Source organism: Neltuma alba, unplaced genomic scaffold (assembly GCF_004799145.2).
Source record: "Neltuma alba isolate B1F8T4 unplaced genomic scaffold, ASM479914v2 tig00011150_pilon, whole genome shotgun sequence".
NCBI lineage: Eukaryota > Viridiplantae > Streptophyta > Magnoliopsida > Fabales > Fabaceae > Neltuma > Neltuma alba.
The window spans coordinates 1-21,899 of NW_021635884.1; the positions used below are offsets into that span (position 1 = coordinate 1).

At 36.6% G+C, this 21,899-nt stretch overlaps 5 protein-coding genes across 6 annotated transcripts; 1 reads left to right on the top strand and 4 right to left on the bottom strand.

Annotated features, from left to right (window-relative positions):
* Positions 1–397: 397 nt before the first annotated feature.
* On the bottom strand, positions 398–1,946 carry LOC114761910 (ubiquitin C-terminal hydrolase 22-like). Its single transcript, XM_028951364.1, has 2 exons — positions 887–1,946; positions 398–476 (listed from the first exon to the last, which is right to left on the bottom strand). The coding sequence occupies exons 1-2, from the start codon at positions 1,651–1,653 to the stop codon at positions 398–400; spliced, it is 846 nt and encodes a 281-aa protein (XP_028807197.1). The 5' UTR covers positions 1,654–1,946.
* Positions 1,947–2,872: 926 nt separating this feature from the next.
* Positions 2,873–5,520, top strand: LOC114761922 (probable phosphopantothenoylcysteine decarboxylase). Of its 2 annotated transcripts, none has more exons than XM_028951373.1 (4): positions 2,873–3,045; positions 4,060–4,474; positions 4,756–5,029; positions 5,164–5,520. In XM_028951373.1, exons 2-4 carry the CDS (start codon positions 4,127–4,129, stop codon positions 5,184–5,186), a joined length of 645 nt encoding a protein of 214 aa, XP_028807206.1. In that variant the 5' UTR covers positions 2,873–3,045; positions 4,060–4,126; the 3' UTR covers positions 5,187–5,520. The 2 variants fall into 2 exon arrangements, with proteins under 2 accessions (XP_028807206.1, XP_028807207.1); XM_028951374.1 differs by lacking the exon at positions 2,873–3,045 and adding an exon at positions 3,901–3,955.
* Positions 5,521–7,691: 2,171 nt separating this feature from the next.
* Positions 7,692–8,326, bottom strand: LOC114761920 (probable steroid-binding protein 3). The gene has a single exon (XM_028951372.1). The coding sequence runs from the start codon at positions 8,211–8,213 to the stop codon at positions 7,911–7,913; it is 303 nt and encodes a 100-aa protein (XP_028807205.1). The 5' UTR covers positions 8,214–8,326; the 3' UTR covers positions 7,692–7,910.
* A 1,107-nt stretch (positions 8,327–9,433) lies between these two features.
* On the bottom strand, positions 9,434–12,872 carry LOC114761919 (ER membrane protein complex subunit 4-like). The gene is made up of 6 exons (XM_028951371.1): positions 12,669–12,872; positions 12,533–12,589; positions 11,986–12,139; positions 11,080–11,177; positions 10,518–10,583; positions 9,434–9,802 (listed from the first exon to the last, which is right to left on the bottom strand). Exons 1-6 carry the CDS (start codon positions 12,798–12,800, stop codon positions 9,764–9,766), a joined length of 546 nt encoding a protein of 181 aa, XP_028807204.1. The 5' UTR covers positions 12,801–12,872; the 3' UTR covers positions 9,434–9,763.
* Positions 12,873–13,880: 1,008 nt separating this feature from the next.
* Positions 13,881–19,217, bottom strand: LOC114761918 (probable monogalactosyldiacylglycerol synthase, chloroplastic). The gene is made up of 8 exons (XM_028951370.1): positions 18,441–19,217; positions 18,161–18,333; positions 17,868–18,029; positions 17,645–17,786; positions 16,841–17,065; positions 15,171–15,233; positions 15,025–15,099; positions 13,881–14,302 (listed from the first exon to the last, which is right to left on the bottom strand). Exons 1-8 carry the CDS (start codon positions 18,954–18,956, stop codon positions 14,066–14,068), a joined length of 1,593 nt encoding a protein of 530 aa, XP_028807203.1. The 5' UTR covers positions 18,957–19,217; the 3' UTR covers positions 13,881–14,065.
* Between the last annotated feature and the right edge of the window lie 2,682 nt (positions 19,218–21,899).

Below are 21,899 nucleotides of genomic sequence, written 5' to 3' on the forward strand. Positions count from 1 at the left end.
TGTTTTTCACTCAACGTCCTTGAGATCTATCTGAAATGTGCCACATAACACAAAAGAATTTAAAAAACTTTGGATGTAAAGCTATTAGACAGAATTTGAATAGCGCAAACAGAGTGCCATATTAAGTGAGCACACCTATGTATATAATCACCTTTTACAACTATATTTCTTCCTGGCTATTTACACATGAGATACCCAAAGAATCCTACAATCAGTGCATGTCCAGACTGAATGCCCCAGCTGCAGATCATATATGTTTACTACACTGGAGACACGAAGAGCCAAATATTTGATTCTAAAATTGAGCATGTGATAGAACGAATAGGCAGGTAAACACCAAATCTCAGAATACAAGTACCTCTGCTTTTGTTTGTTGTTTTGCCCTCTCTCTGATGAATCATATCCAAATCGAAATGAAAAACTCATGAGCATCCTGCTGTTCATAACTTGCAAAATTTTCTGAATGCTGCCACCAGCTTGAAACAAAAAAAAAGGTTTCAGCAACTACGGTACCGGAAACTTGAGCTTTTTGTGCATCAAAGCAAGATAACACATCCAAAGACCTGATTGTTTCAAGTCTGAATTGAAGATGCTTCGGGAAAAAAAAATTGCAGCTAGATATATGCAAGAAAATAATCAAAGTCAACCTTGTGGCGTGAAAAAGTATTAAGCATCAGGTCGAGCCTTAAAGCATGACTAATGAAGCAAATTTTATCAGGAGGATCTAAAACAAAGCCACTGCGAGCAAACGGAGTGTACCACAAAAACTGAAGTAGAATAGATCCAACTGATTAAATATGTCAATCATTATATTCACGACATTAACGCCTATCTAGTTGCAGAATTAGCTAAAATCAGGGAGTTCAGAGACAGAACAGTTGCATACCTGTAAAGAAACTGAGCGGGGCTATATGGACTGCGATCGCCTGAAAACATGGCCGAAAACATCGTATGAACATCACAGAGCAAACATAGCCGGTCGGTGGCTATTTTCTGACAAGATTCAGGACGATGCTCACCACTCAGGATATAATTGCTGAAAGGAGGAGCATGAAGCAATGCCTGCAATACAGAATTCATGAAGCAAGTGCTTCCCAAATTATTCAATCCCCTCAAACCCGGCGGATAACACGATTTCTCCCGCCGATCGGTCATAGGAACGCCACATTTAGATTTCTTCGGATCCAATGATCCAATGCCTGAAGCTGACCTCCTCCTTTTGGTCAATCTTTGTCCAATGCTTTCATTTCCATAATCATTGTTTGGCGTAACCGCTAAGTGCTTAAACATCACAAGTTGATCAAAATCAGGATCATAGATTTGATCACGGCATAGTCCACAATAGATCTCTGCCCTTGCAGTATCTACAAACATGCTATGGCCAGGCTCAGATTGGGGATGCGCAAGTGTATGATCCAGACAAGCGACTGAAGAGCAAATCAAACAAATATAAAGTCTACCTTCATATCTATTACAGTAATCGCATCTAGGTATCTTTGTATTGGGTTTCTTGACACTAGACTTCCCAGTTGGGGAGGTAGCGAGGAACTTCTGGATCGCTTTGTAACCATTTAAACCGTGTTTGAGCTTATAATCAGCAAGATGCTGGCAAGATTCTGGATTTGCGTATGTAGTAGGGTTTATCTGGAACATAGATGAAGCTTAATTGAACGCTAAACGGATAATAAGAATATAATTATCGCAGAGACGGAAGGTATTGGGGTATCTTTCAGCGATATGATCTAGAAAAGGAAAGCGAATAACTAACACAAGAAATTATTTAACACTGTATCCAAGAAATGAAAGGAAAAAGGAAATCGATTTCGATTAGTTATTGGTCGTTTTCTTGACGAGGGAGATGAAACAACCAAGCTCTACGCTTTATCTGACTATCGGCGTCTGGAGAGAAGACCCAACATAGACGCACAAGTTCTAAGCTTTTTAATTTTCCATCGCCCTGTCAAAAAGGGGAAAAAGAAGGGAGAAAAAAACGAAGGGACCGACTCTCATGACATAAAGCATAAATTAGACTTTTTTTATTACCTTATGGTTTTAACTCATACGTATTCTTTTGGGCCAGTAACTCATACGTATTGATGATTATCTTATACTAGTATAAATTAGAAATATATCGTAAATAATGTCTTCACCTTTAAAAGTGCATTCTCCTTAATTTTCCGCGTTCGGCGTTCGGCGTTCGGCGTTCGGCGTTCAGCCGCAGCTTAACCTGAGGAATGTTCGAAAGAATATGTGTAATTTAGAAATGTGAATACTATACACATATTTTTGATACTAATTATAAGATATCTTTGATTTTTATTTTGTTCTTGTTTCTTATATTTATTTATTTTTTTAAAGTAGTCGTTGTAATAATGATAGTTTTAATCAGTATACTTGATTAACAAAGATATTTTAAGGAAGACAACACCTATTTATTACAAATAACTAACTTAACTAGTTTCCTTAATCTACTCAAATTAATCAATTAATTCTTATATTAAAGATAGGAAGTAGTGCTATATACGGATGATATACGGATGGAATGGAGAAAGTATAATTTGATATTTAGCGTTTAATTATGACTCAATAGAAAGCGGTTGGGTGGGGTGTCTGTTAATTTTACTGCTAAACAGATGCAAATTTCTTGAAGACAGGATAGAATTTCTGGAGAAATCTGACGCTCTGTGAGTACTAATTATCGTCGGAGATGGTAGTCGGTGATCATCTTCTTATTTCCATGGTCTTCTTGGGCTGTTTGGTATATTTGGGCCCTAACTGAGGGCCCAATTAGCAGAACAAGTAATGCGACCGTGAATCTGGGGGTAGACGATTCGTTTCTTTCTCATGGCAAGCTGAAAATTCCGAAAGATGACTCTTGGAAGCGCCAATTTGCCATTTAAAATTCTCAAGCTGCGATCTGTTGGTGCTCCTGCGTTTTCTTTTGAGAGTTCGTTCTTGATCCTTTCATTGTTTGAGTCGCGGATGAAGCTTTTAGTTTTGCGTAATAGACTATCCCGGCAAAAGAATACCAGATAAACTCGGAAGGTGAGATTACTGTTACTCTCTTTTACGAGAGCTCCTCCTCCTCCTCCTCTCGTTCTCTTTTTCATTCTTGGTAGATCTTTCACAATAGTTGGTTTCATTCAGTTCGGTGCGACATTTTTCTTCTCTCCCTCTTCTCCCTCCTCCGCGAGAACTTGTGATTAGCGGCATGGCTTAGAACATAGTTCTACTGACACTATCGAGTCTTCGCGTAATCGGGATAAACGGAGTCTTTTTGTTGGATGGAATGCCCTATAGAGCATGAGCATTTATATCAAAATTCCCGCTTAATATGCGTAACACTGTGGGAAATAAATAAGATTCTTCTTTTCTTTACAAAACAATTTTCCATTATTCCCGACAAGTGCACTTCGTTTTGCGTAGTTGTGATCTGTGAAACTGTGACTGTGACTACACGTTGGCGGGTTTTCTTACCTTCATCTTGAGGCTGTTTATGCCCGTCATTTGTTTAGCGATTCTCTTTGTTCTGATGATCTCAGGTCTGTTATTCCTGGTGTTTTGTGTTCTGTGTATACATAGCGTTAATGCGACGATATTAATTTATATTCCTATTCGTGGATGAATGGACTAGTTTTTTGCATATTTGGAGAAACGGAGATGGATTTTCTTACCTTCGTTCGAACAGTATATGACGTGTATGCTCATTATCTGTCAGCGGAAGTATTTTTCCTGCAGTCCTGATGTTCGCGGCTTCTTAATTCCTGCGGTTGTGTGTTCTGCATATATCTAACAATGAATATGATGATGATTGAAGTCCTTATTCTATGTGTGTATGAACCAGTTGCTATGAGGTGGATATTGACCTCCTACCCTGAAATATATCTATGCAGGAATATGAAACTTTCTAACAAATTCTGGGTGTGGTACAGCGATACTTTTTCTTCAAAATTTTGTATGTCTTGGGAATTTATTCTTGTGCATTAAGAATGTCAAATACCACAAACTTCCAGCTAATTCATTTTATCCTCTAATGGGATTTTACCCTCTTGGTTGAAGGTCTAACGGGTGAGCTGAAACTCCTGTATTTGATCCTAAATACTGGAGAATCGACTGAAATCTCTGGATGATGGCCTGTTCAGAACCTCTAGATTCTGGAGGGTCTATCCTAGTAAATTCCGGTGGCTTAAGGAAGCCTCGGATTCTTCTTGCTGCAAGTGGAAGTGTTGCTGCTATAAAGTTTGCAAACCTCTCTCACTGCTTTTCGGAATGGGCAGAAGTAATAGGAGTTGCCACGAGAGCATCTTTGCGTTTCATTGATAGAACAGCAATTCCCAAGGATGTGATCTTATATACTGATGACGACGAATGGCATAGTTGGAATAAACTGGGGGACCGTGTGCTTCACATTGAGCTTTGTCGATGGGCTGATATCATGGTCATTGCTCCTTTATCAGCAAATACGCTAGGCAAGGTAATCAAAGAAATTTTGGCAGATTTGTTTCTCTACATTGTGTCAAAATCAAAACACTGCATAATAATTTGCTGCATGTAAAAGAATCTGACTTGTAAAAGGCTCCATATTGACCAGTTACATGATGCTGTGTTGGTTCCTATCCATGAATGTATTTGTTCAGTTTTTCAAGTTTACATAGATTTAGCAATCGATGCATATGCATTCAGATGCTTAAGTTGTTGACATGTGAAAACTGCCATTCTGTTCCTTGGCCTTAACCTGAATAACTGCTGTTGTAGATTGCTGGAGGATTGTGCGACAATCTACTGACATGTGTTGTTAGAGCATGGGACTACAGCAAGCCCCTCTTTGTTGCACCAGCCATGAACACTTTAATGTGGACTAATCCTTTCACTGAGCGGCATCTCATGGCCGTTGATGAGCTTGGCATTAATCTCATTCCACCTGTTCCTAAGAGGTTGGCTTGTGGGACTTACGGGAATGGTGCAATGGCTGAAACTTCTACCATCTTTTCAACTGTGAGACTCTTCTTTGAGAAAAAGTCTGAGCAAGGTAATGGTCATATTTAGTGATGGTGACATTGTAGAACTAAGGATGCTTTGGTAGAACCTATTAATTTAATCTCTTTAATTCTTGTATCAGTTTCATCATCTTTGTTTATAGTGATTACGATTCCACTATTACAGGTGTCTATTACAGGAATAAGTAATGGTGCAGTTCGGTGGTGTCTGCCACAGTGTTGCTACCTGATTGTAAACCTTTTCAATCACCGTTGTAGGCGTTTACACACCTCATACACCAGTTTGGAGTTCATATCATGTATCAACAAATCACCATTTTACAAAAATCTTAGCAAACATGTATGTAGATTGACCTCAAATTAGTTGACAATCATGCGGATGATCATAAAATGGAAAAGGGTATGGATTACTTGACGGAATTGCGGATGATCATAGAAGTGATAGGGTATGGATTTTCTGAAGTTGTCGGTTATGAAATACCACATGGCAGATGGTCGTTGGAAGCCGATTAATTCGTCAATTTTTTTAACCCATGGTTTGATAAATTGTATTTTTAAAAGCTAAATACACATTGTGGATCAAATAACGTAAAACCATGACGGCAATCTTCGCTAACTATTCCAGCAAATCACGGTACTTTTATTGTTATTATTTTTTCCAAGCAAAATGGATCTACTTAATACTGCCTCCAAACTACCCAGCTATACTTGAAGGCGCTTCGGTATTCCTTCTGGTCAGCAATTAAAAGGTCATTGTCCGAAGCTCGCGCTATTCCTTCTATGGATTTTCTAATGTCCTTGGTCCTAAATGCGAGATGGCAGATGGTTGTTGGAGCCTTTTTCTTTTTCCTTTTTTTTTTAAAGAAAAGGCAAAATGATCCATATTAGATAATAGAGTTGGAGTACAAAGTTATAGGACAGATATAAATTAAACAAATTAAAGAAATACTCCTTGCTATAGGAATTGAAAGAAACTAATGAAAAGGACCGCAGCAAAAAAGAAAATATCCTGCCAAAGAGCATGAGGGGTGAAAAGATGTATGCTGCTTGGGAATTGGAATCTTTTTGTTAACCGCTAGAATGTTTAATGTATCTTCCTCCGTAGAGATTGGGTTGTTGGGACCTGAATATGAGTTGTTGGTAGATATGTTTCTACCGTTTAACTCTAAGGTTTGGTACATGATATATCTAAAAGTCAAACAGAAGTTGTTGATCAAGTAGCGTAAAAACATGACAGCAACCTGGGCAGTTTTATAATGGGGATTCAAACTTTTTCTCATATGGTGAGAGATTAATATTTTCCCGTTAGATTCAATCATGTTAATTTTATGATTATTCTTTAATTCTTTAATCAAAGTGGATGACTTAAGTGATGCTTAATATTCTTTTCCAAACTATGTGGAGTGGCTTCTCTTCACTTAGTGGGAAAAGAGACCATTGTAACTGCGGCCCATTGGGTTGAATTTAATGAAACGATTTTTAACCCTAGGTGTGAGAGGAGCAGGAAGAAGGGGGAAAATTTAATTTAAAAAATTAAAAAAATGGGACTATAAAATTTCGATGAAGAAAAAATGTGAGATGGAAGAATAACAAAATTAATTAAAAACTTTTCTTTAATTTTTCAAACTGAACTTATTGAAATTTTTTCTCTATTTTTTTTCTCGTCCGCTGTACTAAACAGACATTAAAATTACATGTTAAATCCGTTGTTAAAATTTGAATTTTCAAATATGCTGTAAAGGCAAAATAGAGAGAAAAAGGTCCCAGTTTATCCAACAACTACACTGCGTGCGCGTATGGGTGGTGGTTCTTTCTATTCATACTCCTTGCCACAAACAGTTAGTCCCAAATTTATCAGCAAAAGTTGATCTAATTAATAAGAAATTAGTTTATAATTTACAAGATCATGCGTGAAGACTTTGTTGGTGACCTAAGTGCTCACTGATTAACTCATCTAAACTTTTATTAAAAAAAAAAAAAGTCCCCAGTTTATTGTATTCCTTTCATGGGCATAGACCGTAGCTGCAGTACCGTGGGGAGTTGATGCCGACCCTCCTACTTGAAATTACTAGAACATTCCAACGTTTTTCCCCTTTGGGTTATGATAATGTTATTGAAATATCGTTCAGCTGTCACATATTCTCCAGTATCAGGCCGTGAATAAGAGTAAACTGCCATATAAAATCTGAAACTAAAAGAATGATCGATTAATTTCGATTTGCATTGGAGAATATAGCATGTAGCGCATGCAAAGTTGAGCAGTCGGATCTTTCTGAGGATAAAAGGAAACGCATAACAAGCCATCGCCAATGATGCGCGAGCTTGAGTATCTAGTGAGGAGATATTGCGTTCAACCTTTATCCCCTGCTCAAGGCTCAGCACAGAATTCGTTGGCTATATGCCATTTGACCAGTGAATTGGAACTTGAGATGCGAAAAATGCGTGGGAATCTCTTCGCGATCGCTTCAGTCGATTCATCTCTCCGATGGGGCTAGGCGCCGTATTTGTTACTGGCATGATAAATGGCGCATAGATATAAGAAACCCCAATAATTGAATTGTTGGAGCATGTCTTGAATCCATTCATAACATATTAATTACATCTCACAGGCCCACCATGCCCTAATCGGGTGTTTACGAACGAATTCAAAATTCACTCTTCTATCTGAGCATTTAGCAGCAATAAGCATCCAAATAGGCGCAGAAAACTCCTTTTTCTCATGGTGGAATAAACCATACGGAGTTTTATTATTGCACAGATAAGCAATCGTACGTACATTCAAGAACAGAAACAGAGTCCGTTTGGAGCAACAGTCAGATAATCAGGAGCAAGAGAACCCCAATTCACATAGTTACAAGCAAAATAAACATGAAAGATACGATCATAGATTAAAGTACAGGCGGAGACGTGGAATTAAAAGGAAACATGGCCAACAACAGGGTACTTAGCTTCGAACTTCTTTTCCCAGTCGTTGAGGACGCCGATCTCCTTCTCGGAGAGGCCATCGAGGGAGGGTGAAACATCCTCGTCGTTTTTGCTCATCTTGGCCAAAGCTCGGCTGGCGTCCTTGCCGGCGAACATGGCGTAGGGGCCACCGGGGCCGTAGAAGGATTTGCCGGCACTGACGTCGAAGACACGGCCCTTGACAGCGACATAAATGGGTTTGGATGGGTCGGAGCCGTTGTATTGGCTAAGCTGCTGAGGGCTCAGCTCCATTGGGTTGTAGCAGCGTTGATGAGCGAAGAGAAGCGGAGAAACGAAAGACGGATGTCAGAGGTAGAAGACGACCCTCCTCCAGTCTCGGCTAATTGAACGGTATGCTTTTCACCTCACATTCTTCTTCCCTTTTTTATGTGTTTTTTTTTTTAAATTTTTTTGTCAATCCTCCGTGTCATCTCATTTCACTTCAAATACGCTCAATGCTCACTCACCCAAACTCAAACCCCACCTTTTGCTTTGTCAAAAAATCTCTTGAACGCCTAAATTTGTTTTCAAAACTTAATTTCCTTAAAGTTTGAATTTATTAATACGCTTTCAAATTATTAATTATCCTCAATAAATTGTAATTTAATATTTTCTGTTACAAAAATATTTTAAATTTAAAACTTCAAAGGACTGATAATTTGAAAAGTACTAACGATAAATTTAAAAGTATAACTTACAATGTTAATTTTTTAAATAATTTTTTTATTGATGTTTACCCTTCCTCTTTTAATTTAGCTTTTGATAAGGCATCAGAATCTCGAGAGCGACCCGTAAGGGACCACAACAAAGAAAATATAATTTACGATATGCAGATTTTGTTCATGTCAAATACCTGCTACTTCTAGACAAGGTGAGATAACTCCAGTTAACGAATGGACAAAATATTAAAATCTCTATCTTTAAGAGAGCTTTCTTTGAACCCATGACTTAAACATCTCTAAGTATAATAGAATATTCACATCTCCAAGTTCAAATTATTTTTTAAAATGAAATAAAAGTGATTTTCCGTTACGAAAGAAGAATAAAAAGGAAGACGTCAATAGGTTGACATTAATTTATTTTGTTGCCATACTAAACAAAAATTCAAACTCATTCACCCGAGAAACTCAGTGTGGATGTGATTTGTTTACCCTCACTTTTCCTCATTGTTCTTTACTGGGGCAGGAATCACGTTCCTCCTTGTTCACCGCAAACCACAGGAAAAATTCTCTACACTTTCTAAGCATTGAATTCCAAAATACACATAAAGTTGAACATTTCGATGTGATAGGAGTATGCGGATGACCATACACTTTCAATGTTAAATCGTTTCATCTTCACCCATCTCTCTCCCTCTCAATGAAAGAGAAGAAAATCATCGAAGTCCTGTTGTTAGTTGAGCCACAGACCATGCACCGCCTTGATCAAGTATGTTCACGCGGTTTTCTACCTAAACAATTGTTGGCGTACGGTGAAGTGAATGGTGAATTAACTTCAGAATAACCATGTTTCTTAATATAACGCAACAGTACAACTCATTAAGGCATTAAGCATCGGCAACGTTTTTAAATAAAATTTAAAAAAGAAAGAAAGAAAGAAAGAAAACTAGAGCTCTTCTAGTTCACTACAAAATCAGTCAGGTCAACTGGACAAGAATTTGTATATTGTTCTAAATCAGGAGCGATTTATGTCTCATGGTACATAGCGCTCATCATGATACGCCACCAATAAGCACTGACTTCTCATCCTGCTTTAATCAAATTCCCTTCAAAGACAATGCCGTGCTTACCACGAGATCCAAATCAACTCAAACTGACACCCCCTCCTGAATACTCCACCTCCTGATCATGAAAGCAAAAGCAGGGTTAGAATACAAAAACAAGCAACTACACTTGGGTAAATCCACAGCATCACAATCACGAAAATGATGGGACCAATAATGCAGTCCTTAAATGAGTAATAAAATAGAGAGAGTTGGTGTGGTGAGCTGGTATCCAACTAAATTTATATTTTCAACGTCGCCCATCTGCCTCAGATCGGAAAGCAAATTATATCTATGATCTATAAAGTTGACATAGTAAAAGCAAAAGCATCTTTGTCTCTGCTCTCGACCTAACAAGTAGTAGATCTAGCTACTTTGCACCTAGTCATTTAAAAATAACTGTCCAAGTTAATCTCCGATAACTTTCACAGCCTCAAGAAGACCAACATGCTTCAAATAGGTGCGATACATTAACATCATCTTTATCCTAGAATCCTAACTAAATTCAACAATTTGCTGACAATCTGATAATATCTTCACGGTGACTTATTAAGAGGAAAAATAAAACGAGATCTCTTTTATCAATTAAAATTTACAAGAGTGGGGAATTGAACCAGATGTAAATAAGACAAGAAAGGAAAATATCTTAAATTACCCATTCCCCCAATTGCTTTCAAGACAGCAATATGACGCTTCTAGCTTCTACGGTTTATGTTTCGGTCAACAAATATTTTAAAATTACTTCAATAGAAGTAATAGACAATTAACTTTCTTTATGAAAACGAAAATCCAACCTGAGCAGGTGGCAAGGATGAGACCCAGTCTGAAGCATGTGTAGGAAGAAGGCCCAGGGAGTTAAGCTGCACAAGGTATTGACATAATTTGCATGAGGAAAACATGGAGACACAACATACTCAAAAGTTACGTAAAACTAATATAATCCCCTTGAAATGTTGCCTAAGTACTATTTTGTGCACAAACTTTAAAATATAAATTTTATCTCCTTATGCAGTTATAGTATAACAAAAAGGGAAGATATTACATATAAGTTAAAAGAAACTTTTAAAAGCCAAGTGACTGTCCCATGATATCTTAAGCAAGAGAGGAAATTCGAAAAGAAGATGGGAAAACAAAGTATCACACGACCCAAAAAAAAAATAGTATCATACGACAGTCATGTTGCTTTCAGAAGTTGGTTTCATCTTGCAGGTAAAAGTTCTCTATTTTTGCAATAATCTAGAAGGATGTGAACCAAAGTGGTAATTATGCTATAGTTCAAGGAGATTACATGCGTCTTCTCCTAAAAATTACTAGGAAGAGGATGAAAACTTCAAGGGACAAGTCTATATATATTACCTTCCAAACACCTAGGGCCAAGCCCCCCAAATTAAGGGCTATGAAAAGCAACTTAGGTCCAAGAAGATCCACTTTATGGTCTTTGTACGGCTCAAAAACTGCATCAAATGCACATCTCATTAATGAGCTCAGAACAATCTAAACTGCTCCAGGTGGTGTTTCGTACAAAACATAAATCACAAACCATTAGAAGGTTGCAACTTGGAAGCAGAAACGCGGGTCAATATAGCAGAACATGCAACCAATGTGAGAATTGGGCTCACCACTTCTTGGTGTAAGACGGGCAAGCCCCAAAAGTCCAAGAAGCAATACCAGAAAATAAAACTTAAAGGAGCGGAGCAGAGTTGATAAGCCATTAGAGCATCAATAAAATATCCACTCAATTTCTAATCGTTAAGCACCAGTGTATAGGAAGTAGGGTCTTTGAGATTAATTATACAAAAATCAACATGGTTTCAATCATCAATAGATTTATTTCCAGTAATAATTTGACCCACTAGCAGTTGACAGCAGCATACAATAAGTCTGAAATTCAGTGACGCCAATTCTTAGCTAGAAAAATACTTTCAGGCTCAATGGAGATGACATTGACAATGGCAACTCGATGTGCAAATTTTCTGCACATAATTAGCAACATGCACAGGACTGGGAGAACAAAATGGTGATTTCATAGGGCATGGACGTCAGAAATTCGGAGTCAGATATTCACAACGAATTTGAATCACATAAATGCTACTCTTGTATCTCTTAAGCCTTAAATATCAATTTTATATTACATTGGTAGTATTTATAACGATTGCATTATACATTTGAAACTTAAACCATAAACAAAAAGCAATGTTCAGACAGAGGCATAGTGGCTTAAGAATTCTATAACTTTTTTGGGCACAGAGTAAAACATCTTACTCTTTCCAACCCCTTGTAATGCGCTTATTGGTTGCCAAAGAGCTGAAAAGGTGATACCAATGCTAAACAAGTGAACCGTGTTACCAGCCATCCACATCATGAAGCCCATCATCAGTAAGTTCTTAAATGGCGCTTGTGCCACTTCCCACGCTTTCTGTTAGCAAAATATCGAAGATCTGAACTTAAGACTGCAGTCAATCCAGTACATAGAACTAACAATACATGCATACCCTAAAAATATAAATGAAAACTCTAGTCAGGGCAAACAGTCTTTGGGGGGAGGGGGCATAAATTTTGCATCTCTTTTGTCCTTGCTTTAATGAGTTCCGTGATCTAATCTTACTGTTTTCCACTGCAAAAATAAACATGATGACACTTCATGGATGAAGCTAACACGCTCTCCATGTATGTGGTTTAGAATTAATGAATTACACACTTTAACATCGATGTAAAAAAATTAAAAAAGAAACTCGATTTATAAAATATAGTGAATCAAGAGATTATTATGATGATTCCAAACACAAACATGTTTACCAAATAATGTTACCTGGGCTTTCCAGTTGGATTCTGCGTCCTTCTTTTGACGACTCAAAGAGGAATCATCCTGTGAGAAGAAAAGAAGAGAGGTAACCCCAAAATCGAATTGAATCAAGCGTCACGATACAGGGAGATAGGAATAGAACCTGGTCTATGGAAGCGCGAGAAAAACCAGGAGGATCCGGAACGTCACGAGAAGAATGAGAAGTAGAATTATCGGTGAAGTCAACGGCCCATCGTCGTCCCCCGCCTCCCATCACTCCCTTTCCCTTTTCCATCAGTAGATTTGCTCGCAACTGTCCGACTAGGCCTCGCCGTCGCAGAAGATGCTGTTCGCGCTAGAGCGTAAACGGCACCGCGTGTGTAGCAGAAATAAATAAGGCGAATATCATCCGTACAAATTCATATGGAATATCAATATCAATATTAAACATAAATTGTAATTGTATGACTTTTTTTTAGATCTTTTTATTCAACTTTTTCACAGATTTTATATCATGTACGATAGTACACTTAATTATTAGATATAAAAAAGTTAATATTAATAACTATAAAAATGTCTTTTTAATTTTTTTTAAAAATATCATATTTAAAATCATTTAAAATCAGAAAGGGTTTGCTTTGGCCTTGTAAAACTCCAATAACTTTGTATCTCAAATTTATAAACATAAATTAGACATTAAAAAAGCTTCCCATCAAAAAGTAATTTCCTGTATAAATTATTAAAAGGAGTACTTAAAAAAAATCAATATAAGTTTTTTATTGATAACTTAATTTTTTTTAATTTCTCCAAAATACACATCACGGCACCAGGTTGATGCTCAACTTGATTGATTTGATCAGATCTCTGTACAGCCTAGTGTTTCATTATAATGATGCAAGAACAGCATTTTAGGAATTCTCCAATTTACAGATCATTTAAATGGTTTTCTTGTTTAAAAGAGAGAAGGGAAAAATATTTTGGATCCAAAGAAAAAAAAACATAAAATACTACTTCTAATTTTTAATATAAAAAGTAGATAACTAAGTTATAAATATAAAGAAAATTAGTTAAGTTAATCATTTGTAATGAGTAATTGTTGCTTTTTTCAAAATACCTTTATTAATTATGTATACTATAATAGAAACACATGATTACTACTTTAGAGAAAAATGAATAAATATAAAAAACAAAATGAATTAACATCTTATATTTAGAATTAAATTGAATTTGTAACTAACTCTTATATGTAAGACAAGAGATAGTACCATAATTTAGGGACTGCCAAGAATGGAAACCTCTGGCCCCTTGAGGGTTTCATTAGCTCTCATTTCAAGCAGCAGGGAAGTTAAACTAAAAATTAAATGCATCCATGAACTGAATTTATAAAAGAACAAGACAGCCAAAACTGTATTATTTTGCAATGAGCATTCCCAAACAATACACGCAGAGGGCGGAGGAAAACAAACGTATTTTGGCCCGCGAGTCCTGCATCTTCTCCGCCTTATACCTCTCCTTTTCAGAAAACTGGTTTTAAAAAGAAACAAAAGCCTAACTGTAATGTTAAGCTGTACAAGAATAATGAGATAGGAAACTTCTTTGTCTGACAAGCTCGTGAAGGTCGTGAACAATTTTGAACACAGCATCTGGTCTCGCTAGCCTCAGTGCATTTTGCGACATTAACTTCAGCTCCTCAGCTTTTGGACCAAACCAATCAGCAACTATTTTTGCTATTTCCTTTGGTGATTTAGAGAACTTCCCACATCCATTTTCAACAACATAGGGCACGTTCCCAGCTTCCTGTAACCAAACAAAACTGTCGTAAATTACTGTTTCCGGGTCTTGTGTGGCAGAGTGCTGACTCACTCGCAATATTTAGTTATGTACGTTACAGGTGACAGCAGCCACCTCTATTCCTTATCAAAAATACTCACTCCGACTCTCAAATATTAAGAAAAGTAGTTGACATCAGTAGGACCTCTTAACTTTGTCACAAATGAAACTAATTTTCCAGAAGTGCTCTTCATTTAATCCTCTAATCTCAATTTAATAATAGGTAATTAATTCTCCAATTTTAAATACACGAGTGCCTCACGAAGACGGATATTATTCTTTAATGATGGACAGAAGTGGGAGAAAATATTTACTTCACCAGACATAACCTACCTATTTCTTATATTTTGGACCAAAACAACCCCCTGAAATGTCCCTATACAAGAATGGAGGAAGAATGGTGGATTTTGTGTTTTGTCCCAAGTCTTGTAGCCACTGAAGTTTCAAAACCCAGCCTCAAATTTACAGTTCAGCAAATTAACAAAGTTGAGGCAGCTGGATAACTTAGGACTTGTTTATAGTAGCTTATAAATAGCTTTTCAATCGTTATTTACAGAACACAAGGTAAGTATCTGAGGGAGGTTTTATCTTGGCTTATGTGAAAATACTTATAAGCTCTTCAAATAAGCAGATGCAAATAAGCCCTAGTCATTCCCAAGGTTAACGAAACATACTGAGAAGCAAAGTACCTGCCCGGCGATATAGTCATTCAAAATTATGGGAAGGCCTCGAATCATGGCCTCTGCAATTGTCCCAGGGCCTGCCTGCAAAAGCAGGAAAAGAATATGAAAATTATGTGCTGTTGTTAAATGGAAGTAAAAAGATTAGTCATTACCTTTGTAATGATGCAATCACAAGCTCCCATGCATTCTTCCATTTTAGTGACGAATCCTTTGACCTAAATGGTGTAAAGATTAAAACAATAAAAAATCAGCAGCTGCTATGAACACCAACATACGTATAGATTATTTGCTTTGTTTATCAAATGTCTCCAACCTTATGCATCAATTTACGGACAGAAAATTGACTTGGAAGTTTTAAAACCCAGATGCGGAGAGATAGACTCATACTCGAAGCTTATTAATGACAAAGATTCAGTTGAGTGACTTTGAAATATTAGACATACTGAATGCAAAAGCCAATGATGCAAGAACCAAAAAACTTCACCATAAAATAATAAGTGTCAATTGCACAAGTTCTTGATAAAATATAAACGGAATCTCTTGGCTGAAAAAATAAATGGAACCCTCCACAAGTATGTTTCTTTCAGCAGTTAGCCAGTTGAGGACTACTTTGGGAGTATTTGAATGAAACCAAACCATGGTTTGGAAAATAGCTTCTGGAGAATAGATTTTAGAGAGAATAGATTTTGTAAAAAAGTAATTCTAAGAAGTGAGAGTGTTTGGATAGTTGTTATCAGAAACACTTTTTATATATACAAATTACTAAAAAAAAACATAAGTTAATATGATAATTACATAAAAATAGATTTTATGATATATTTTAATTTGAAAGAATAAAATATATTTTTAATAATATATTTTTTACCAACATAATTAATAATACATAAGATAATATAATTAATAAATAATTAATATGTATATATATTTATAAGATATAAGATTAAATATGTTTATAAAAAAATAATTGAGGGATGTTAAAATCATATTATTGTTAGAAATGTATTCTAACAGACACAATTGTACTATCCAATTTGAGCTAGAAGCAGAATGGATTCACTTTTCCTAAAACCATCGTTTTAGGCTCCAAAACCATAGTTTTGGCCCAAATCATAGTTTCAGATTATTTTCCCAAAATTGATATTGTTTGGGTGTCATCCCACCCAAATCATGGTTTTGCCTCCCAAACTATGATTTTGAGGGGCACCCAAACAGGCCCAAATGCTATGAGTAATAAGGCTCCATGTGGTGTCCTTGATGGAGATGGAAAAGGATTGCACTGCATTAAATTCGAGTTGTGTAATCCATAAATTACTTTTTGCATTGTATCCCCCCTTCCATACCACACTGGACTAAACAGGACCTTAAATCTTCATTAATAGTTTCTTCAATCTATTTTCTAGGAGTGTCACTTATCTTTTTCCATTTTCCTACAAATTTTCTCCCCCGGGATAAATGTCAGACATACACGTTATTTGCCAAATCATGATTAGTTCCTGTGTCCCAGTAAAACGTCAAAAATACTAACTAGTCGGTGAGATAATTTAAAGAAACAATTTTAAAAAAAAAAAAGAAGAAGAAAAACTTCCCCATTTTTTCTTTCAAAGAATGTTATGCAAATAACAGACAGACACTAGTTGAAATCGCCATCCACCTTACATAAGAATAGGTTGCAAAAAGAGCTTTCAGCATATGTCATGACGAAACAAATCCAGCAGGGGGAGTTGGACGGAGGGAGAGAGCAAGCATGAGCATTTAGAGCCAAAAATTCATGGGACTGATAAAGTAGAAACAAGCTTAGGAAAGATCTTAAACGAATCAATACCTGCACAGGAACCTTCCAATCAATTGAGAGCAATTTGTTAGTTAGCTTCTTGTTGCGACCGCAAATCACAAGAATTTGACCTATCGCGCCACCAAGATTCTCATCATACAACAAATCTCCAAGAGCCCGAGCAGTAGCCTCAATAGGGCCCATACCTTCTCCGCCTCCCATTAATAGTACAGCAGGCAGATCCTCATCCATGCCTAATTCCCTCTTTAGTTCATCCTACAGCATAAATTAAAGGGGCCAAAGATGGTTAGGGAAACACCTGATTTAACAACCACATTGCCACTGTTAGGTATTCTTGTGACTGCATATTCAAAAAAGTTCACACTTTCACAGAAATTTGTTTGAACTGAATTTTGCACAACAATAAAACATATGTAGGATAAAGATCATTCAGGTCGGGCTAAAAAGAAAGCCAATGAACATGCTGTCTGGACCTAGACTTTTTTAATTAGGCAAAATAGAAGCCTGCTTATGCATTAAATTAGCTTCAATCATCAGGAATTGCTTACAGTAGGGTACCACAAGTTACTGTACTTCTGGATGGGCTGTAGTAATAGAATTTTATCCCTTTGAACAATTGGTCTTAGAGCCGTCCAGAAAATTCTAAAGCCTGATGCAGCTTAAATTACTCGACTCATTACTGTGACTGCATAATTCTAGTATCCAATCTCAATCCATCTGACAATCAAATTAAGGATACTTGAGGAAAATATACATGACACTACATAACAACCTCAAGTCTTGTGAGCGAATCAGCTATCCAAATTAATATATCCCTATATGAACATAACAAACCTTTGGACGAACAGGCTTAACAAAGGACGGCCGTACAGGTAAGCCATAAATCTTTATTTGAGATGGCTGGAGCCCAGCCCTCTGTGCTCTTTTTGCAACTTCTGTTGATGGACAATAGCATCTTGTTACAAGCTTATGAAACCTGAATATACAATGAATAAGATGTCAAAACCAAACTATTCATGTAGTGTTTGAGTAAAAATATGAAAATGGCAGAACTGACCATGTAGGATGGCATGTGCTTAAATCTGTGACAACTGTGGTAAAAACAATCTTCTTTAAAAGACCCTTTGACCTCAATATACGCAGTGGAACATGTTGCATCAGTGGATGCACACTGATTATAATATCCGGCTGGTATTTCATTAGCCCTTTGGCGACCTCACTGTAAAAGATGATAGGATAATCATCATTGATGTGCGAATTCAGCGTAAAGGTCCTCAATGTCGTTTACATTGAAGTGACAAGACGAAAAATAAACCATAAATTGTTATTCAAAGGTAAGTACGGTCTCACCGAGCTATGAATGTTGAAGTTGCAGCGAAGTTTGACTGATGAACTACCCGCGGGGCAGTTCCATAGTACGTCATTTTCCATAGTGGCCCATGTTTTACCAAAAAACTGTAACTCCTAGGAAGTTGATTGAATGGCCAAGGCGTATGATCAGACCATAAATCAGTAACAAAAACCTGTAAATGAACTCCTGGTTGAGAAGATAATATAAAAGAAACAAATATACATTACATAGACCCATACATATAGTAAAGAAACAAAAACAAGAAGTCAAACAAACAACCTGGTAATCATCCCCAAATTCTTCATGAAAAGCCGCCTTGATGGCTTCTGCAGAAGCTCGATGGCCCCCACCAGTGTCACTCATCAAAATTAGAACCTTTTTGGGGTTCTCAGCCTCTGCCCCATTCAGTGGTAATCTATCATCCTCCAGAACACCGCACCCATCTTCTCTCAGGACATTATTATCCCCAGAACCATTATCCCCCGAATCAATTCGAAGCGAAGCAAACCCAATTGGGATTTTCTCGCAATGAAACCTAACAGCTCTGTTGAAGTCATTGAATATTTTACGAAAAAAACTTCCTCTACCTCCTAACCTAAGTGAAACGGCCGGTCTTTGCTTTCTTCCCTTAACTGCGCCCCTTACGCTATTGAAGGACAAGAAATTTGATAAAGACGAAGCACGGATATCTGACCCCGAGTTTTGAAACCTCGAATCAAACGCAAATCTTCCAAATTGGGAAACAAAATCAAGAACTAAACTGGGTTCTTGCGTCACAGTCGAAGGTTGATGCATGACTGTTTAATTTCTGAAGAGTTGAAGAGAATAAATATCTTAAGTCATTGTGAGCACTGTAACCAAATAAAAGGAAGACTTCCCCCAAAATGGAGCAAGCGTGTACATTATGCTCCAGTGAATAAAAAGTTGTGTTATGAAATGGAATGGAATCGCAATGGAAGGATTGAATGAAAAATACGGGGAGTGTTCAGCTGAAACAAATAAAGAAGGTTGAAACCTTGGAGAAGAGTTAGGACGGAGAGTAAGAGAAGATTCGGGGCTTCCTACGTAATATACCGGGAAACGGCCAAGCTTGGAGGCAGAGCCTAGAGGGGTTTGCCTCCGTTGATTGGTTTGGGTTTTGCTTCGACAATCGACACCGACCAGCGGTTTCTGCCTCGCCGCACATGTTGGTTGTGGGGCCGCTCCACTTCACGCAAATATCAAGTGGACCGATAACTAACTGACACGTCAGACGGCTCCTGGGAGGATAGTCAAAACGTCATCTCGCCTTGGTTAAGGGATTTTTTTCAATAAAAATTAAAACCAACGTAATTTTTGATTGGGAAAATAGCAAATAAAGACCTTCGAAAATATAAAATGGCAATTTGGATCCTTCAATTCACAAAATAACTATCAGAGACCGGGTCCTAAATTGCAATTATAAAATGTAGGAGAAAAGTCAAAAATGTCATTCCCTTTCTCTTCCTTCCGTCTCATCCCCTCCCTCTTTTTCTTTCTTCTCTTGCTCTCTCTCTCTCTTCGTCCTTCTTTTTGCTGCTGCTGAATCAAGATCAAAGTATTGCATTCTAGTCCTCACCTCAGCCACGTCTCTCACTTTAGAATTTACAGGGAGAGAAAGGCGCTGCTATGTTCTAATTCTTCCACCATAGCTCAAAACCCTATCTCCATTTCCATCTTCCATAGCCACAAACCTGGTGCGGCGAAGAAGGATCTGTACCTTAGAATATTTGGTAAAGTTTCAGCTTGTACTATTATCTCTCTTGTAACAAAATAATATTGCGATGGTTTGTTGGATTTTGAATAGAAAATCTACTTTGAAATTATTATTCCTTGTCTCGGAGAGAGAAGGAACAGTGTAGCAAAGCATGTTGGAGCATTGTTTTATGCTTGTTTAAGATTATGTGTAATGCTTACATAGTGTGATATTCTGCCCCTGCTTGAACTAAGTACCAAATCTGCAACATTATTTGATTCATCTTTTATCACCTTGGATATATCAGAACATTATCAATTCATTATGTTTTTCTACTGTCTAAAACAGGGCTTTATGCATATCTAATAATTATCTTACCATAACTTATGAAAACTATACCAAAAACTTGAAGATACTTACGCCTTATCCTTGCTTACATTCATTTTGAATTCCTCCTTCTTTTTTTACTTTGTCTTTGGTATTGTCTTTATGAGTCAGGTAGTTATGGAGGAAATCAAGAAATGAAAATTCATGATTAACTTTCATTAGTCAATTTATCGGTTTCATGGAGAAAGTCAAAGGCTATTTTAATGTGTATGTGTCTTTTTATATATAGTTTGAAATTTTTTGTGTGTACATACCTAGAAAACATACCAAGATCATATTGGATTTTGCCTTGCGTACAAGACAATTCTTCCAAATGGAACAAGGTGTCAAGAAATTCTTTAAGGACTATGGTTAGATTAGGAAATACATTTCAATTTGATGGTGACAAGTTCATAATCTACTCCTCCTTAAAGAATGAAAGCTTGGATGATTCATTGCCTGTGAATGAGGAAGGGAAGTCAACTTTATGATGGAATGTAAGACTCAAGATTGCATGAGGTGCAGCTCGTAATTAGTTTTCTTGTACAAGGGGTTCAACTCACTGAACTTGTCATTAATCTTACTAAACTTGTCATTTACTGCTTATCAGAAGTAGTTGCTGTCAGAAATCTGCAAATTTTAATTTCAACAGAGAAATTTGAAATTGTATGAAACCTTATGGGAACTTGTTATTTGCTATATTCAATTTGTCATTTGTCATAGTAAACTTGTTACTTCGTAAATCAATATAAAAATTCAGTCATTTTTATAGAAATTTGAAATTGTGTGAAAACCTGATGGGAACTTGTCATTTGCAAAACTCAACTTATCATTTGCTATAGTAAACTTGTCACTTCGTAAGTCAATATGAAAATTCAGTCATTTTAACGAAGAAATTTGAAATTATATGAAAATCTCATGGGAACTTGTCATTGTCATACTCAACTTGTTATTTGCCATAGTAAACTTGTCACTTCATAAATCAATGTGAAAATTCATTCATTTTTTAAAATTGTATGAAAACCTTATGGGGACTTGTCATTTGCCAAACTCAACTTGTTATTTGCCATAGTAAACTTGTCACTTCGTAAATCAATGTAGAAATTCAGTCATTTTAATGGAGAAATTTGAAATTGTATGAAAACCTTATAGGAACTTGTCATTTGCCAAACTCAACTTGTTATTTGCCATAGTAAACTTGTCACTTCGTAAATCAATGTAGAAATCCAGTCATTTTAATGGAGAAATTTGAAATTGTATGAAAACCTTATGGGAACTTGTCATTTGTCAAATTCAACTTGTCATCTGCCATAGTAAACTTGTCATTTCATAATCAATATGAAAATTCAGTCATTTTAACAGAGAAATTTGAAATTATATGAAAACCTTATGAGAAACTTGTCATTTACCATACTCAGCTTGTCATTTGTCATAGTGAACTTATCACTTCTGATAAGGTTTTTATACAAGTTTACATTTCTCTTTGTAAATGATAATTCTAGAATTCTTTGACAACAACCAGTTTTTACAATGAAATGAGGTAATAGTTGTTAATTCGAGTATATCAGTAGGAGATGAGATTGTAGAATAAAGAGAGATTATGGAGAATGAGAGCTTTTATATGAAGAGTACTATATTAGGCTATTAGCATTACATGT

Coding starts and splice junctions, on each gene's coding strand:
- LOC114761910 (XM_028951364.1), bottom strand. CDS start 1,653: ATGTTCCAGATAAACCCTACTACATACGCAAATCCAGAATCTTGCCAG. Junction 477..886: donor CCCGCTCAGTTTCTTTACAG/GTATGCAACTGT, acceptor TTTTGTTTCAAG/CTGGTGGCAGCATTCAGAAA.
- LOC114761922 (XM_028951373.1), top strand. CDS start 4,127: ATGATGGCCTGTTCAGAACCTCTAGATTCTGGAGGGTCTATCCTAGTA. Junction 4,475..4,755: donor CAGCAAATACGCTAGGCAAG/GTAATCAAAGAA, acceptor CTGCTGTTGTAG/ATTGCTGGAGGATTGTGCGA. Junction 5,030..5,163: donor TGAGAAAAAGTCTGAGCAAG/GTAATGGTCATA, acceptor CCACTATTACAG/GTGTCTATTACAGGAATAAG.
- LOC114761920 (XM_028951372.1), bottom strand. CDS start 8,213: ATGGAGCTGAGCCCTCAGCAGCTTAGCCAATACAACGGCTCCGACCCA.
- LOC114761919 (XM_028951371.1), bottom strand. CDS start 12,800: ATGGAAAAGGGAAAGGGAGTGATGGGAGGCGGGGGACGACGATGGGCC. Junction 12,590..12,668: donor CTCGCGCTTCCATAGACCAG/GTTCTATTCCTA, acceptor TTCTTCTCACAG/GATGATTCCTCTTTGAGTCG. Junction 11,178..11,985: donor ATTACAAGGGGTTGGAAAGA/GTAAGATGTTTT, acceptor CATTTGATGCAG/TTTTTGAGCCGTACAAAGAC.
- LOC114761918 (XM_028951370.1), bottom strand. CDS start 18,956: ATGCATCAACCTTCGACTGTGACGCAAGAACCCAGTTTAGTTCTTGAT. Junction 17,787..17,867: donor AGCACATGCCATCCTACATG/GTCAGTTCTGCC, acceptor TTGTATATTCAG/GTTTCATAAGCTTGTAACAA. Junction 15,234..16,840: donor ATTGGAAGGTTCCTGTGCAG/GTATTGATTCGT, acceptor TACACCATTTAG/GTCAAAGGATTCGTCACTAA.